The sequence below is a fragment of the Theobroma cacao genome, chromosome 7 (assembly GCF_053813885.1).
Source record: "Theobroma cacao isolate CCN51 chromosome 7, ASM5381388v1, whole genome shotgun sequence".
In the NCBI taxonomy this organism is placed as follows: Eukaryota; Viridiplantae; Streptophyta; class Magnoliopsida; order Malvales; family Malvaceae; genus Theobroma; species Theobroma cacao.
The window spans coordinates 1,911,807-1,929,092 of NC_142645.1; the positions used below are offsets into that span (position 1 = coordinate 1,911,807).

Here is a 17,286-nt window from a genome sequence, read left to right on the forward strand (position 1 = left end):
CATTTTGTGTCGAAATTTATCTCATTGTCTATTATCTTAAAATGGGAACGCATTTGTCTTTAATTATGCTTTCATATATGATATATCTTGTTGCAAATCAGAACATGTAAAATGTACGAATTTTAATTAATTAAAAATTAAAAAATACGATAAAAAAATTTAACAATCGAATTCCAAATAGAATCAACATTTGCTTTCACCATGCCAAAAAAGTATGAATTAAATATTAATTTTACATCTTTTTATGCATGGAAAACCTTATTAAATATTGAGAAAAGTGGGTTCCTTTATCTCAAAGCAGCTTTCCTTTTACTAAAGGATGGGTGGGGGTTTTCTAGTTTTCTACGTCCGACATGAGAGGTTAGGTTTTGTGCTTAAATGGATAAGATAGTTTTTTTTTTTTTGGGTCATAATTAGGGAATGATGAAAGGGTAATTTTAATTAAAATTCAACATAAAACTACAAAATCAATACTATGCATTAAGGCAGCGGCAGCAGCACACGTGAAAGAGCGAACAATGGGGGGCACCTTTTGCTTTGTTTGATTCCTTTCTCTACTTTGTGTTCACACTTGCTAGATTCCACCGCTAAACCGCGTTCACACTTGAAAGGAAACCCTGGTTAGATCCAAGCTGCTGGCTTGGACTTTAAGGCTTGAACATGGCTTGGCTTTGAAGGGATCTCTATGGCTTGAAACCCTTTTGAGTTTTTAGCCCCCAACTTAAATGCAATTGTTTTTTCTTATTTTCCTTTTTGTTCAATCAAAATATAATAAAAACTAACTAAAATCGATGATACTGATTCGTGGGTTTGGCTATTTGTGTGTTTTGCTTTTTATTAAGAGTCAATTTCTCAATTGACAAGGTTTTAATCTAACTCTTATTTTATGAGATTGAATTTTAATAACGAATTTTGATTTTTATGATCATTATCTTATTATCTTAATTGATTAATATGTTTTGTGAGTTTCAAATTAGTATACAGTTCGGTATTGTAACTCCAATTTTCGATTCTTATACTAATTGTTTGAGATTGATCCTAAGCTCCTCATTAGGTATATCTATGAAGTGGAATAGAGCTCAATCAAGAAATACCTATAGGTTTTACTTCCTAATAATGGTAAATTTCCCCATAGTCTTAACTATAATTGGATGGGAAGCCACAAAGACCAGAACTAAGGAAGCCGAGCCAACTTCACCGACAGCATTAACCCATAAAGTTGTCAGTCACATGCACTTGAGTTGAAAGCTAACACCAATCCGGTATAGTTGGTATCTTGGTGATGAGGTCAACCATATATCATCAGCCACGTTGGACGACATGTCATCCTACATGGCAACATTTTAGGTTTGACACTATCACCTGCTTTTCCCCCCACCACATCCCCTTCCCTCTCCTATATATAACCCTTTACCTTTTAATATTCCAGTCCTTGCTCTCTCTTTTCATATCGCAAAACACATTAAACCGAGGGAAGAAAAGAAAAATGGGAAACTGTTTGCGGCATCAATCATCAACACAATGGGCCGGCGACGACTGGGGAACATCCCCGGCGGAGGACGACGACAGCGGGTTTTTCGCCAGTGAAACGACAAACGACACGTGTGAATATAAGGCCATGATGAACATGGAAGAAAAGGGTCTTCTCAGAAATCATCAGAAAAATGGTTTCACAACATCTTCAGCTACCACTCATGAAGTTAAAGTGAAGATAACAAAGAAGCAGCTGGAGGAGTTGTTAGGTAGGGTTGATGTTAAGGAGTTGTCAGTGCAACAAGTTCTAGCACAGTTGATCAACGTTAGAAATCAATATGAAACAAGTCAACGGTCCTGGAGGCCTGCACTGCAAAGCATTCCTGAGGTGAATTGAGGGTGAAAGGGGATAACTAGCTAGAAACTTTTCTTTCTTCTCCTCTAGTTTCTCTTTTGGTTGAGGGGGGGGGGGGGGGGGGGTTCTTGTATTGTACTTTAATTTTCTTGGGAAAGTGACAGGAAAATGGGGGGTAGAGAACTAGTTTTCTATACATTTTGTTTGATCAGTTTGTATATACAAGGAACGGGTCTTGTTGTATAGAGTTCAAAGAGTTCTTTTTTACTCAGCTCTACATATTTGTTTGATATTTGGTTTTTTTTTGTTAATTAATTAATTTCTGTTCAAATCTGACTTACTATGTTGGTGGTGATGATGATGATAATGATTCAGTCATAATAATTAGGTGATATAAATAAAATAATTAATTGAAAAGGACTTGGGTAAAATCTTGGATAACTTTAGGTCATGAAATTTGTCCATTCAAACTCAAATGGTAAGTCACTGTGCTCATCATCAAGTGGCCTTTCAAAACGTTTCTTAGTCATTCAACCACCAAAGATTGTGACAAAGACATCACAAAATGAAGATGGGATGGATAAGTCAAAACTAGCCTTGAGAGTATGCTTCAAATAGCAACTAACTCATTTAATTCAATCTTGAACAAATCAAAATTCCACAAAAGACATTAGGAAAAACAAATGGGAAATCTTCAAAATTTTGTATTAAAGTAGAATTTTACCAAATCTCATAGAATTTTTCAATTTCGTAAGGCATTAATATGTATACTAAGTTTTTATGTACCAATATTGACTAAAAATAAGTTGATTCATATGATTCCATACCTGAATTGATGAATATTTGTTGCTTTTGCTTAGAAGAAAGGGGATTTTGATGTTTATGATAATGAAATATAATGGTTGTTGGTTATAATAATGTGAAGGAAAGGACCCATATCCATTATTTTTCTGATTTCATTTGATTATTGGAGGACCCATATCAGGTTTTGGGCCTTGGTTACCTCAGGATGACAACAATTTCATATCTAGACTGACAAGAAATGTTGGATTTGTATTCCCATGAAGGGGAAAAAGGAAGAAATGTTGTATCTATAGCTCTATCAATTTTTTTTTTATACGTAGAAGTGATTGTTCTTTCCTTTAAAAGAAGATTGAGTAAAAATCAAGTTTTCCTTATATATATATTCATCATGAGGTGTTAGAGATATTGTTAATCTCCATATTCATATGATGGGAAATTGAAAAGATTACTTTGTAACCTGTTTTGTATCTCAATCAATGAATTAAAGGGAAAAAAGCTAGCACATGTTGATCTAATCTATTGTCAATGCTCAAGCATGGGACCTACCAAAACAAAACCAATGAGCCACTGTCGGACTATGGTTGGGCTTGGCCATGTAGGCCTTAATATCTTGATTTTTAGTTCTTTTGTTGTTGAAAGATGATAGAATTTTATTTAATGATGAAGGAGACAAGAGAGAAACAAGGGTGCTAAAGCTGCCCGAACCTTCCAGCATCAGGACCAACCCCCTTGGTTGGTGCTTCCTCCTAGTGATTGTCAGAGGTACCAATTGGTGTTGCTTTTACAGCTGGTTGCTTATCTCTCATGCAGCCTGCAGCAAAACAAGTACACGCATTTTTTTTTTAAATTTAATAATATATTGAAGCCAGAGAGAGATAAAAATCCTCACCTCTGGAAGTGAAAAAGAAAATTCATAGCTGTCACTCTCTGATCATGAGAATAACAATCCAGAATCTCCTCCAAAAGTTCACCTAAAATACTATACAAAAATCAGGGAACTCAAGGCTCCTGTACACGATAAAAAGCTCCCAAGAGCTCCCCTACAACATGAGGTATCCCCATACCTCCCATAACCCATTTACAAAAGGGTTCTTTGGTACACACATTTGATGGGTTCTTTTGAGTGCTTTCTCTGGAACCCTTTACCCTCTTAGTTTATCATTCCACTTCAATTGAATTTAAGTTCCAATCAGAATATCTATGCTGGGAATTTGCTATCACCTCCTAGCAATCCAGGAAGAATGGTGTTATTGTTCGGGGAGGGTCTTGGATTCTTTCCATGTTGCAGACCTGGAGACAGACAATGGACTAAACTATGACGAAGCAAGGATTGATGATCGAGGTTATGACTTGGGAAAATGTTACAGATTTAGGAAATCATGCCCTTGTATTTTACTCAATCTCCCTTGTCTACGATATATGCGAGGGACTAGGACTCAATCTATTAAGATAATTGTTATTGGATAGGATAATAATCACAAAAAACTAGCTGTACGGTTATCAATAAGCTGCCAAGTGATCACAATCTTATAAATTGAGAAAATTGGAGGACCAAACATTCAGGGTTGCATCAATTGATTAAAACTAAATCCAATTTGGACTAGGCCTTCAAATTAAAACTGAAATTTCAATTTTTGACTAAGCTTCATGATCATGGAGGGTGGTAGAGTTATTGAGCCAACTCGCTTCCTGGAAACGCTAGGCTCGGGGTCCATGGCCTCTTTTTCCTCATTGTGAAGATGGGAGTCGCCAAACCTTCTGCAGCATGTCTCAGCCCTTTAGGACTTAAGGGAAGAGCACCCCAAAGTTGCGGATCAATGGAGTTTTGGGTCACTCTTATGGCTGGTTAATTATATCTAATAAAACCATCACACTGCCTACAATCCGGCGTGAGTTTATCTTCCTCTGGAACCCAGTATCCTCGGAGTTGATCAGTCTGCCTCCATTGGATTTGAAGCCTGATCAGAGAATCACTACCGGCTCTTTGCTATCACCTCCAGGCAATCCAGGCAGCATGGTGTTAGAGTTCGAGGAAATTGTCAAATCTTTTATCTTCTGCGAACTCGGAGATAAAAAGTGGACCGAGATACCTGCTGAGGAGATGGATGTGAAGATGCAGATCATGGATAATGAACCTAGTGCTCGTAATCGCTTACTTTGTTCTTCCCCTGTGAATTGTAAGGGTAAATGGTATGTTCCCATGAGTCGGAAGATAAAGGTTATTGACCAGGTTAAGCCTAAGCATATGGTGTTGAGATCATTAAATTGCATGATTCCAAATCGCGCATGGTATTCGTATCGCGAGGATAGGTACTTGGTAGAATCTTGTGGAGAACTTTGTGTAATAGAAGTTACATGGGGAGGGGTAAATGCTTGTCAGGTCTTAAACATTGAGATTTCCAGGTTGGATTTTAGTACAATGGAATGGAGTCAGGTGAGAAGTGCAAAAGATCGAGCGTTTTTCATTAGTAACTTCTCAGGCTATGCTATTTCCTGTCCCGCTAATGAGTCAGGGATTGAAGGGGGTTTCGTATATTATACAGTGGGCACAGATAGGTGCTTGTACTCCTTTAACATTGAAGATAAAAGCATCTCAGTTTCTCTGCCTTGGGTAAATCTTCCCAAGTCGTGGTCTACACCCTTTTGGGTCATGCCTGATTTAAGGTGAAACCTCAACATAAATATCCTATGATATAATTTTACGATTTCTTATGTGTTTATTACTTGCTCGTTAATTAGGGAATACATGCACTTATTCATAGAACCAAGTGCTCGGATGCTTGCTTGTTTGTTACAAATTAGTTATGATTTTATTGACAGTCCCTTGTTCGATAGTCCGAAACCAGAAGACAACCAGATACTCGGTAAAGAGATCCTGAAGAGAGGGAAGGCAAAGAGATCCTGAAGTTTTCACCAGACAATAGTGAAGCAGAAGTAAAAAATGTCTCTGACCTTCCAATAGAAGTTATAGCATTGATTACAGATAATCTCTATTTAGTTGATTACATCAATTTCCGTCTAGTCTGCAAGACTTTTCGACTAATAGCCCCTCATATTCAGTGGAGAGAAACCCCAGGTAAATTAAACTCTCATTCTCTGTCCCCATGGTTGATGTTTACTCAAGGTAATAGTAGGACTCTCCACAACTTCATGGATCCCAAGCCTGGTGTTAGGTATTTGATGAACATTCCTGAGCCTATAATAGATTTCGACATTCGTTATTCTAAAGAAGGATGGTTGTTGATGTCGTCAAGAGATCGGGGCAGTTCTTTGTGCTTTTATCACCCCTTTTCCAAAAAACTCATTTTCGTTCCACCACAAAATGTTAATTTGGAACGATGTTACAGCTTTGGTTTTACCTCTTTCCCAATTTCAAAATATTGCCTAATCGTGGGGATTTAATCGTCTTCAATTTTATACTCTAATTTTTCGAGCAATGAAGGATGGTATCAATTTGTGCGTAGTGATGTTCCTTCTACTTTCATTCCAAATCATAACAGTCCAGTTTATTTCGAATGAGCTTTTTATTTTCTTGGACAACAAGGAAACTTGGGAATTTTTTCATTTCACTATTTATCTGATCAGGTTGTGGTTGATTGGCATGTTCTTGAAAAGCCTGAAAAACCTTGCAACTCTTTGGATTAGAACTACTTATTGGAATGCGATGTAAAACTTAATTCAGTGTTCGTTGATAACTTGGGAGAAGGAGTTTTTGAGTTCGATTACAGTTCCAGGGCTTGGCACAAAGTAAGAGATCTAGGGAATTACATGTTCTTTGTGAGTACTCCATCATCCTTTTCCATGGTGGCCAAGACTCCCGGAATGGAAAACAAAATTTACTTCCCCAAAATTAAGGGAGAAGAAATTGTTTACTATTGTCTTAGAACAGGCAAGTTTCGGACTTTTGGAAGCAAGCAATTTGCAGCCAATTTCTACAACACAACTCAGTACTTGTTCTCCACCTGGATCCAACAAAGATGGCTATAAACTTCTGAGTTAATCCTGATATTTCTTCGACAGATGATCTTATCTATGTCTCCTATGGCTTAAACTTGGGTAACTTGCCAGAAAGTATTTCTAAAGCCCAATTTGGTATTGCCATTGCCAATGTTATTAATCACAATTGTAATAAGATAGTTCTCTATTTGTTTTTTCTAGTATTTGGAGCTTTTTATAGTAAATTTGATCTATCATTCTATTTGCAATCAAAATTTGGTGATTTCAATCAAATCACGACATCGGATAAGCTTTAAGAATAATTCATTGATTCATTATACTGTAATTTTTTGAGTAGATTAAAGTTTTAATTTTATCTTCTATATGCATATGCTTGGCATTAGTTAGCTTATACTAGCAACATTCTCTTGTTGCAAGAAAAATTGGGACAACAAAGGCTTTGTGGCCTGCTGAATTCAAAAATTGTTCTTAATTTTTTAATTAATTTAAACTAATTGTGCAATGGCCTTTATCACAAAGTGCAGTCAATAAGAACAATTTGAAAAGCCTTTGTGACGATTTTTTTTAAATTTTATTTTTTAAACCAAATTTTACTAAATTGTATATCGTTCGACATTTAGTATTAAAAATTTTATGTTAAACTGACTAAACTAAGTTGGTTCATATGATTCCGAAACAAATATGTAATATATATAGGACCTGAATTCAAATTATAGATTTTTTGCTTTTGTTAAGAAAGAAAAGGATTTGGGTGTTCATGCTAAGGAAATACAATGGTTGTTGAAATAAAATTATCAAGTTTTGGGCCATTGTTACCTCTGGATAACAACAAATTTATTGGAGACTTTGAGAAGAAAAATTGGATTTGAGAAGAGTCTATCAATTTCATTTGGAACTGATTTTTATGATATAACTAAGCATTTATTTTTTTGCTAGAACTTAAATTCGGCCTCCTACAATTTTAAACTATAAAAATAAAATTTAAAAAAATATATAAATAACGAATTCATATTTTCAAATTAAAAAAACATACTTGATAAGTGGTGAAAGATCCATAATTATATATCAAGATCTCGGAAACTTGTTAAACTTCACCACAACCTCACTGGGTATTAATCCAGATGATGGACTGTGCATTTTACATAATGTTAAAGTTTGATGGTCCGGCGGTGTCGACAAACCCACGTACAGACTGCTCTGGCACAGACATCTTTGCACCCAGCGGCGGCGACTCATGGTCTATAAAGATGACAACAACTGTAATGTCATCATGGAACAACCGCCAGATGATCCCCTTTTTAACCTTCTTAACATCATCATATCTCATCTTGCTTTTCCTAGCTGCCTTGTTTAAAGCTGTTTTGATAAGCCTCTTTGCAATTCCTGCTCGTGGATACTTATACACAATCTCCACAGCCTGCTGGTTTGTCAAACATTTCCAAAGTCCATCAGATGCGAAGATTACAAACTTATCACTAGGTTGTAAAACCCTGGTGCACATGGATGGTTCTGCTGTTAGCACAGGTCGACGAATAGGTTCAGAGAGGAGAAATCGTGGGTAAGAAGGATGAGGAGAAAGCTCTGGTCGCTTCAGGTATGCATCTCCGATAGATCTGGATACCTGAATGACGCCCTTAACACGCCATACTCCATACTTCATAACAACAATATCAGAATCATCTGGATGCAATGACCTGAGTTCCTGTCTGACCTCCTCTATACTAACGTTATGATCTCTAGTCAACTGCTCAGCAACTATCGTATTTGATCTACCTATCTTATTTGATCTAACTAAATGACCAATTACAGCTCGAGAATCACCCAAATTAGCAATGTATAATGTTCCCTTCCACATAACTCCAACCAGACAACAAGATCCAATTGCGGCCATTAATGGTTTTATTCCACATGTCCTACGTACAAGAGTAAGAAACCCATCTTCAGTTGCGGAAACAGCACTTCTGAGAATATCGTCAGAAATGGTGGCTCCATTTGCTCGAGCAAGCCTGATTAGATTTTGAAAGAGATGATGAGAGATAAAGCGAGAAGCATCAGGGCCGCCATGTCCATCATAGACACCAACAAAAGTGGCTTCTTTTCCAGTCTCGACTTGACTATGATCTTCAATGACCTCATTGCCTTGAACAACAGCAAAGGAGAAATCACCATAAGAGTGTTTTTCAAGGTCTCTACACCAAAGTGCTTCGTCATTATTACTATTATTATTGTCCTTGTTCATACAGGCACATCGACTCACTGGTCTCCAACAAGCGGGAGCTATCCTTGCCAACCATGGAAACATCCCTCAAACAATGCCCTTTTATTGAGCTTCTCACTTTGAAAGAAAAAAAATTAGGTTGAAAAAAAAAGTTGGGAAGAGAAGAAAAGATAATAAGATATTATAGTCTACCTAGATAATAGTATTGTATAATAACTCTAACTATAATAGTATTGTATAATAACTCTAATTATAGTTTAATAAAGAATTCAAAGATGGCTCAATAACCTCAAAAACTTAAAGTTAAATATTCAAATGATACTTTTTTTTTATTAAAATTAAGAAAATGAAGTTTTTGTTGTTGAAGTTAAAGAAAAAAAAGTAATCGAAGAAAGAAGAATTTATAAGTGGATATTATATATTGAAAAAAATAATTAATTTTATATAAAGAAAAAAAATAGTAGTTGGAGATCATTAAATATATATTATCCTTAGTTTATTTTTTAAAATACATATTAAAAATAGTATTTTCAGAATTGAAAAGTTATAAAAAATTGATATTTATTTATAAAATTAATAGTATTGTGAGAAAATATGTCATTTTGTTAATTATTTTGATTTTTATATATCTTAATAAGAAATTAGATAAATAGTTGATAATTAATAGGGTGTGAAAAATGAAAAAAAATAAATATTTATTAGACATGAGAGAATATATAAATATTTTATTAATTATATTATAATAAAATTATCAGACCAATAAAAATTTGAAACCTAAAGCAAGAACTTCGGTAGCTTTATGCTATAGAAAGAGTTAAATACATATCAAAAGCATATGACACTTGTTCTTGGCATAATATACACAAGTATTAAGATCACATATCATATCAAGACATGCAAATTGCATTTTGGTTTGCTGTAAACCAGACTGGTGGACTTGCACACGTGCTGTAAGTATTCCATGCAAGAATTAATATCAACAGATATCACCGCCTAGTTAGCAATCCAGGAAGAAGGGTGTTATTGTTCGGAGAGGTTCTAGGATTCTTTCAATTTTGCAGACCTGGAGACAGATAACTATGGACTAAACTATGATGAAGCTAGGACTGATATCGAGGTTATGACTTGGGAAAGAGTAACAGTCTAGCACATTTAGGATTTATTCTTTGTCATGCGTGTTTTTCAATTAGAGAAATTAATTTAAAGAAATACACAAGTTCTAATTCAAGAAAACGAATTCAACAGGTGTATTAAGGTTGGTGAAACCAATTCTGCCCCTGAATTCAGCAGGTGTATTAGGGAGGGATATGAAATGTTATTGAAACTGATCTACAACATGGAGGCTCCCCTAATGAACCTGTAAGTCTTCTCTTCCCTACAGGATGCCTACTGAGACGTTTGATGTGGTGCCTGGTTCGCCTTTTTCTGGTTTCTACAGGGAGAGGAAGCAATTGCCAGGTTTTGTGTATATACAGATTTTTTTTTTCTGAAATCCTCTATCTTTCAGAAAAAAAAAATTTCAATTTTGAACAATTAATTAAAAGAAATACAGAAATTCTAATTCAAGAAAACAAGTTCAACAGGTTTCTTAAGGGTATTGAAGCCGATTCAAGTATGAAATAGGACTCAATCTATTAAGGGTACTGAAATTCTAATTTCACTAATATTAAGATTAAAGTTTCGAATAATATATATATAATAATTCATCAGGATTCATCAGGTTTCCCTGCCCTTGAATTGTGTTTTAGCCAAAATCCTACTCTTGAAACGTCAGACTAAGCTTCATGATCATGGAGGATGGTAAGGTGATTGAGCGAAGTCGGTTTCTGAAAACGTTGGAATCGTGTCCTTGGCTTGTTTTCCCTCATTGTGAAGATGAGACCCGCCAAACGTTCTGCAGCATGTCTCAACCCTTTAAGACTTACGGTAAGAGCACGCCGAAGCTGTGGATCAATGGAGTTTTGGGTCACTCTTATGGCTGGTTAATTATATCTAATAAAAACATCACAAAGCGTACAATACGGCGTGAGTTTATCTTCCTCTGGAACCCGGTGTCGTCGGAGTTGATCAAGCTGCCTCCATTGGATTTGAAGCCTGATCAGAGAATCACCACCGGCTCTTTGCTATCACCTCCGGACAATCCAGGCAGCATGGTGTTAGTGTTCGAGAATATTGTTAAATCTTTTATCTTCTGCAAACTTGGGGATAAAATGTGGACTCAGATACCTGCCGAGGAGATGGATACGGAGATGCAGATCATAGATGATGAACCTAGTGCTAGTAATCGCTTACTTTATTCTTCCCCTGTGAATTATAAGGGTAAATGTTACGTTCCCATGAGTCGGCAGATAAAGGTTATCGACCAAGTTAAGCCTGAGTATTTCATGTTCAGATCATTGAATTGCATGTTACCAAATCGCTTATCATCGTATTCTGATTGCCTGGAAAGCTACTTGGTAGAATCTTATGGAGAACTTTGTCTAATAGAAGTTACCTGGGGAGGGGTAAATGTTAGTCAGGTGCTAGACATAGAGATTTCCAGGTTGAATTTTAGTACAATGGAATGGAGTCAGGTGAGAAGTGCAAAAGGTCGAGCTTTTTTCTTGTGCAGAACCGCAGTCTATGCTATTTCCTGTCCCACTAATGATTCAGGGCTTGAAGGGGGTTTCGTATATATTTTTACAGTGGGCTCAGATAGATGCTTGTACTCCTTTAACATTGAAGATAAAAGCATCTCAGTTTCTCTTCCTTGGGAGAATCTTCCGAAGTCATGGGATACACCGTTTTGGGTCATGCCTGATTTAAGGTAAGGCCTCAACCTGATTTAAGAATCTTCCGATTTCTTATGTGATTATTACCTTTTTTTTTTTTAATTTGGGAGAAAGGGGATTTTGCTCTTTGACTAGGAAATACATGCACCTATTCATAAGCCAAATGCTGGGGTGCTTGCATGTAATTTATTACTAAATAGTCATGTTTTGATTGACAGTTCCTTGTTCAGTAATCGAAAACCAGAAGGCTTCCAGATACTCAGTAAAGAAGTAAAACCAGAAGAAGAAGAAGAGGAAATAGAAACTGAAGAGAGGAAAGGCAAAGAGATCCTGAACTTTTCACCAGACAACAGTGAAGCAGAAGTCAGAAACCTCTGTGACCTTCCATTAGAAATTATAGCATTGATTGCAAATAATCTCTACTTACTTGATTACATCAATTTCCGTCTAGTCTGCAAGACTTCTCTACTAGTAGCCCCTCATATTCAGTGGAGAGAAACTTCACCTAAAGTACTAAAGTCCCATCCTCTCTCTCCATGGCTGATGTTTGCTCAAGGCAATAGTAGGACTCTCCACAATTTCATCGATCCTAAGTTTGGTGGTAGGTATTTGATGAACATTCCCGAGTCTATAATAGATTTTGATATTCGTTATTCTAAAGAGGGATGGTTGCTAATGTCGTCAAGAGATCAAGGCGGCTCTATGTTCTTTTATCAGCCCTTTGCGAAGAAACTCATCCACGTTCCACCACCACTTGTTAATATGGACGAGTGCTACAGCTTTGGTTTCATCTCTTCGCCGACTTCACCATACTGTCTAATCGTGGGGATTTCATCGTTTTCAATCTTGTGCTTAATTTTTTTGCAAGATGAAGAATGGTATCAATTTACACGAAATGATTTTTCTATTTTTATTCCAAATCATAGCAGTCCGGTTTACTTCGAAGGAGCATTTTATTTTTTGGGAAAGCATGGTAACCTAGGGGTGTTTTCAGTTGAGGATATAGGTGATGTTTACCTGGTTCAGTGGGATGTTCTTCTAAAGCCCGAAAAACCTTGCAACTCTTCTGATCACAGCTACTTATTGGAATGCGATGGGAAACTTCATTCAGTATTTGTTGATAACTTGGGAGAAAGTGTTAGTGTTTTTGAGTTGGATAAAACCACCATGGCTTGGCGCAAAGTAAGTGACCTTGGAAATTACATGTTCTTTGTGAGTACTCCATCATCTTTTTCCATGGTGGCCAAGACCCCTGGAATGGAAAACAAAATTTATTTCCCCAAAATTAAGGGAAAAGAAATCGTTTACTATTGTCTTAGAACAGGCAAGTATCGGACTTTTGGAAGCAAACAAGCTGCAACCAATTTCTACAACACAACAGAGTACTTGCACTCCTGCTGGATCCAACAAAGATGGCTATAGTCTTCTGATTTACTCGTGATATTTCTTCAACAGATGATCTTAATCTATATTTCCTATTGCTCAAACTTGAGTTTCTTGTTAGAATATGTAGTAAAGTAATGTAATCACATAGTGTACTAATTTTTCAAGTATTAGAAATTTTTATATAATAAATTTTATCCCCGTATTTTGTTTACAATCAAAATTTGATGATTTCAATGAAGACACAACATCAAACAAGATTTAAGAATCGTTCATTCATTTAACATTTTGCAAATTTTTGAGACAATGAAATTTTTTCTTTTTCTACCTTATTATTACATTGCATTAGACTAATTTTTCAGATTTGATTTTCTTAATTTCATCTGCCATATGCATGGTTGGTATAAGTACTGAATTTCACAGTCTAATTTATATCTCTGTCTTGAGCCAGATCTAGATTTCAAACACTAATTATACAGCCAGCATGTGCCCTGTTTTCCAGCAACATACACAAGCTGAAACCCATATATTCTAGCATTATGTTTTAATAATGTGAAGAAAGGACTCACATCCATTATTTTTCTGATTTAATTAATTTAAATCGAAGGACCCATAACAGGTTTTGGGCCATTGATTGCCTCAGGATGGCAACGAATTTATTGGAGACTATTCCCATGAAGAGAAAGAAAGAAGAAATGATATACCTATAGCTCTATCAATTTCATTTTGTGGGCTGATGTTTATCATACAACTGAGCCCCTATTCTCTAGCTGGATTGAACAGAGGTGGTTTTATTAGTGAAATTGTTCTATATATCCCACGATTCTCAATTTTGTGCCATTGATCTTTAACCCCTCTCCTATCCATACCAAGAGAAGAAAAGGAAAGATATTTTCTTTAATACTATGGGGGAATGAGTATGCCATGTTTGAAACCTCTTTAATTATTAGAATGTGCTCAAGAATTTCCTAATTTTTATCTTATTAATATCTTATATGTGTCAATGGAGAAAATATGTTGAAATTCAATTTTGAGTAATTAATTAAAAGAGATACATAAATTGTAATTCAAGAAAACAAATTTAACAGGCTTGTTAAGGTTTTTGAAACCAATTCGAATATGGAATAGGACTCAATCTATTAAGGGTCGTTGATGTTTCAAAGAATCATTAAAGCTAATTGTTTCGCAATCTGATTTATATCGTTTCTTGAACCAGCTCTAGATTCAATGAGTATGCAATGCTTGAAGCCTCTTTAATTATTAATTTTGAGCTCTTTCGGTGTTAAAGATGGTAGCAATGGTAGGGCAAAGATTTGGTAGAGACTTTCAAGCTCATGTTTACGATTCCCAAGGCACTTCTATTCCTTGGTTTCATGGCAATCATGGCTCATGTTTTATTCCTTGCCTGGCGGTGAAAGCCACCCTCTGTTCATGACACTGATGTCCACTGCTGTCTGGCTATGTGGTACTGCTGTATAAGCCAATGTTATTAATTTCCACCAGATGCTTTCTGGTTAGTCATGTGTAATTTTCAAGAAATTAATTAAAACAAAATACTCGAATTAGGGAAAAACTTTAACAGGTGTATTAAGGTTATTGAAACCGGTTCCAACATTGACTAAACGTACTAAAGTACTCGGCGTTTAAAAGAAAGATTTCCTTATTGTTATTGGATAGTTTTGTTCGTGCCCTCAGCCTAATTCATCAGGTTTTCCCGCCTCTTAAACTTCAAGCTAAAATTTCTGATCAGTGATCATGGAGGAGGGTAGGGTGATTAAGCGAAGTCGCTTACTGGAAACGTTAGGATCGTGTCCTTGGCTTGTTTTTCCTCACTGTGAAGATGGTTGTCATCGAACGTTCTGCAGCATGGCTCGCCCCTTGAAGACTTACGGTAAGAGCAGCCCCAAGTTGCGGATCAATGGAGTTTTGGGTTACTCTCATGGCTGGTTGATTATATCTGATGAAACCATCAAAAAGCCTACAGTCCGGCGTGAGTTTATCTCCCTTTGGAACCCAGCGTCGTCGGAGTATATCAGTCTGCCTCCATTGGATTTGAAGCCTGATCAGAGAATCATTACCGGCTCTTTGCTATCACCTCCAGGCAATCCAGGCAGCATGGTGTTAGTGTTCGAGAGGATTGTTAAATCTTTTATCTTCTGCAAAATTGGAGATAAAGAATGGACTCAGATACCTGCTAAGGAGATGGATATGCAGAGCCAGATCATAGATGAAGAACCTAGTACTCGTAATCGTTTACTCTCTTCTTCCCCTGTGAAGTATAAGGGTAAATTGTATGTTCCCATGAGTCGGCAGATAAAGGTTATTGACCAGGTTAAGCCTAAGCATATCATGTTCAGATCATTAAATTGTATGTTACCAAGTCGATTCTCGCATTCGAATTGCCTGGATTGGTACTTGGTAGAATCTTGTGGAGAACTTTGTGTTCTAGAAGTTACATGGGGAGGTGTAAATGCCAGTCAGGTCTTAGACATTGAGATTTCCAGGTTGGATTTTAGGACAATGGAATGGAGTCAGGTGAGAAGTGCAAAAGATCGAGGGTTTTTCTTTAGTAAAACCGCAGTCTATGCCATTACCTGTCCCGTTAATGAGTCAGGGATTGAAGGGGGTTTCGTACATTTTACAGTGGGCACAGATAGATGCTTGTACTCCTTTAACATTGAAGATAAAAGCATCTCAGTTTCTCTTCCTTGGGTGCATCTCCCCAAGTCATGGTCTACACCCTTCTGGGTCATGCCTGATTCAAGGTAAAGACCTCAACATATATATCCTATGATATGATTTTACGATTTCTTTCGTGGTTATTACTAATTAGTCATGTTTTGATTGACAGTTTGTTGTTCCATAATCGAAAACCAGAAGGCAGCCAAATACTGAGAAAAGAAGTAAATCAAAAGGAAGACAGGGAAGACAAACAGATCCTGAAGTTTTCGCCAGACAAAAGTGAAGCAGAAGTAAGAAACCTCTGTGATCTTCCATTAGAAATTATAGCATTGATTGCAAATAATCTTTACTTAGTTGATTACATCAATTTCCGTCTAGTCTGCAAGACTTTTCGACTAGTAGCCCCTCGTGTTCAGTGGAGAGAAACTTCACATAAATTAAACTCCCATTCTCTCTCACCATGGTTGATGTTTGCTCAAGGTAATAGTAGGACTCTCCACAATTTCATCGATCCCAAGTTTGGTGATAGGTATTTGATGAACATTCCTGAGTCTATAATAGATTTCGACATCCGTTGTTCTAAAGAAGGATGGTTGCTGATGTCGTCGAGAGATGAGGGTGGCTCTATGTGCTTTTATCATCCTTTTACAAAGAAACTGATCTCAGTTCCACCACTAGTTGTTAATTTAGAACGATGTCACAGCTTTGGTTTTACCTCTTTGCCAACTTCACCACGCTGTCTAATCGTGGGGATTTCATCGTCTTCAATCTTTTACTTTAATTTTTCGGAGGATGAAGGATGGTTTCAATTTGAACGTGGTGATGTTCCGACTGCTTTCATTCCAAATCATACTAATCCAGTTTTATTCGAAGGAGCTTTTTATTTCCTTGGACAGCAAGGAAATCTAGGAATTTCTTCATTCGACAATCTATATGATCATCACATGGTTGATTGGCATGTTCATGAAAAGCCCGGAAAACCTTGCAAGTCTTTCGATCAGAACTACTTATTGGAATGCGATGGAAAGCTTTGTTCAGTGTTTGTTGATAACTTGGGGGAAAGAGTTCAAGTTTTTGAGTTCGATTACCCTTCCATGGCTTGGCGCAAAGTAAGAGATCTAGGGAATTACATGTTCTTTGTGAGTCCTCCATCATCCTTTTCCATGGTGGCCAAGACCCCCGGCATGGAAAACAAAATTTACTTCCCCAAAATTAAGGGAGAAGAAATTGTTTACCATTGTCTTAGAACAGCCAAGTTTCGGACTTTTGGAAGCAAGCAATTTGCAGCCAATTTCTGCAACACAATCGAGTACTCGTTCTCTGCCTGGATTCAACAAAGATGGCTTTAGTCTTCTGAATTATTTTCTGGTATTTCTTCAACATATGATCTTATCTATATCTCTTAAGGTTTAAACTTGGGTTACTTGCTTTTTTTTTTTTTTTCTATTGATAATTTTTTATTGTAATTTTATCTTATTCCGTATTGTATTTACGATCAAAATTTAATGATTATAATATAAAATACAATTTTGACGATAATGTTAAACGAGTTTTAAAATCGTTTGTTGATCGACAAATTACAAAATTTTACGTCAAGAAAAGTTTCTGTTTCTACTAACAACATCATTAATTCTTGTGTCACA

General features: G+C 36.4%; 3 protein-coding genes and 1 pseudogene across 3 annotated transcripts; 3 read left to right on the forward strand and 1 right to left on the reverse strand.

Moving 5' to 3' along the window:
• The first annotated feature begins 1,417 nt into the window (after positions 1-1,417).
• LOC18593514 (protein expression protein) lies at positions 1,418-2,099 on the forward strand. Its single transcript, XM_007020778.3, has one exon. It carries the CDS (start codon positions 1,487-1,489, stop codon positions 1,868-1,870), a length of 384 nt encoding a protein of 127 aa, XP_007020840.3. The 5' UTR covers positions 1,418-1,486; the 3' UTR covers positions 1,871-2,099.
• A 5,628-nt stretch (positions 2,100-7,727) lies between these two features.
• LOC18593516 (putative protein phosphatase 2C 25 pseudogene) lies at positions 7,728-8,891 on the reverse strand (annotated as a pseudogene).
• A 1,706-nt stretch (positions 8,892-10,597) lies between these two features.
• On the forward strand, positions 10,598-13,000 carry LOC148761404 (uncharacterized). Its single transcript, XM_088808205.1, has 2 exons — positions 10,598-11,613; positions 11,797-13,000. The coding sequence occupies exons 1-2, from the start codon at positions 10,598-10,600 to the stop codon at positions 12,998-13,000; spliced, it is 2,220 nt and encodes a 739-aa protein (XP_088664331.1).
• Positions 13,001-14,716: 1,716 nt separating this feature from the next.
• LOC148761405 (uncharacterized) lies at positions 14,717-16,992 on the forward strand. The gene is made up of 2 exons (XM_088808206.1): positions 14,717-15,726; positions 15,813-16,992. Exons 1-2 carry the CDS (start codon positions 14,717-14,719, stop codon positions 16,990-16,992), a joined length of 2,190 nt encoding a protein of 729 aa, XP_088664332.1.
• The last annotated feature ends 294 nt before the right edge of the window (positions 16,993-17,286 follow it).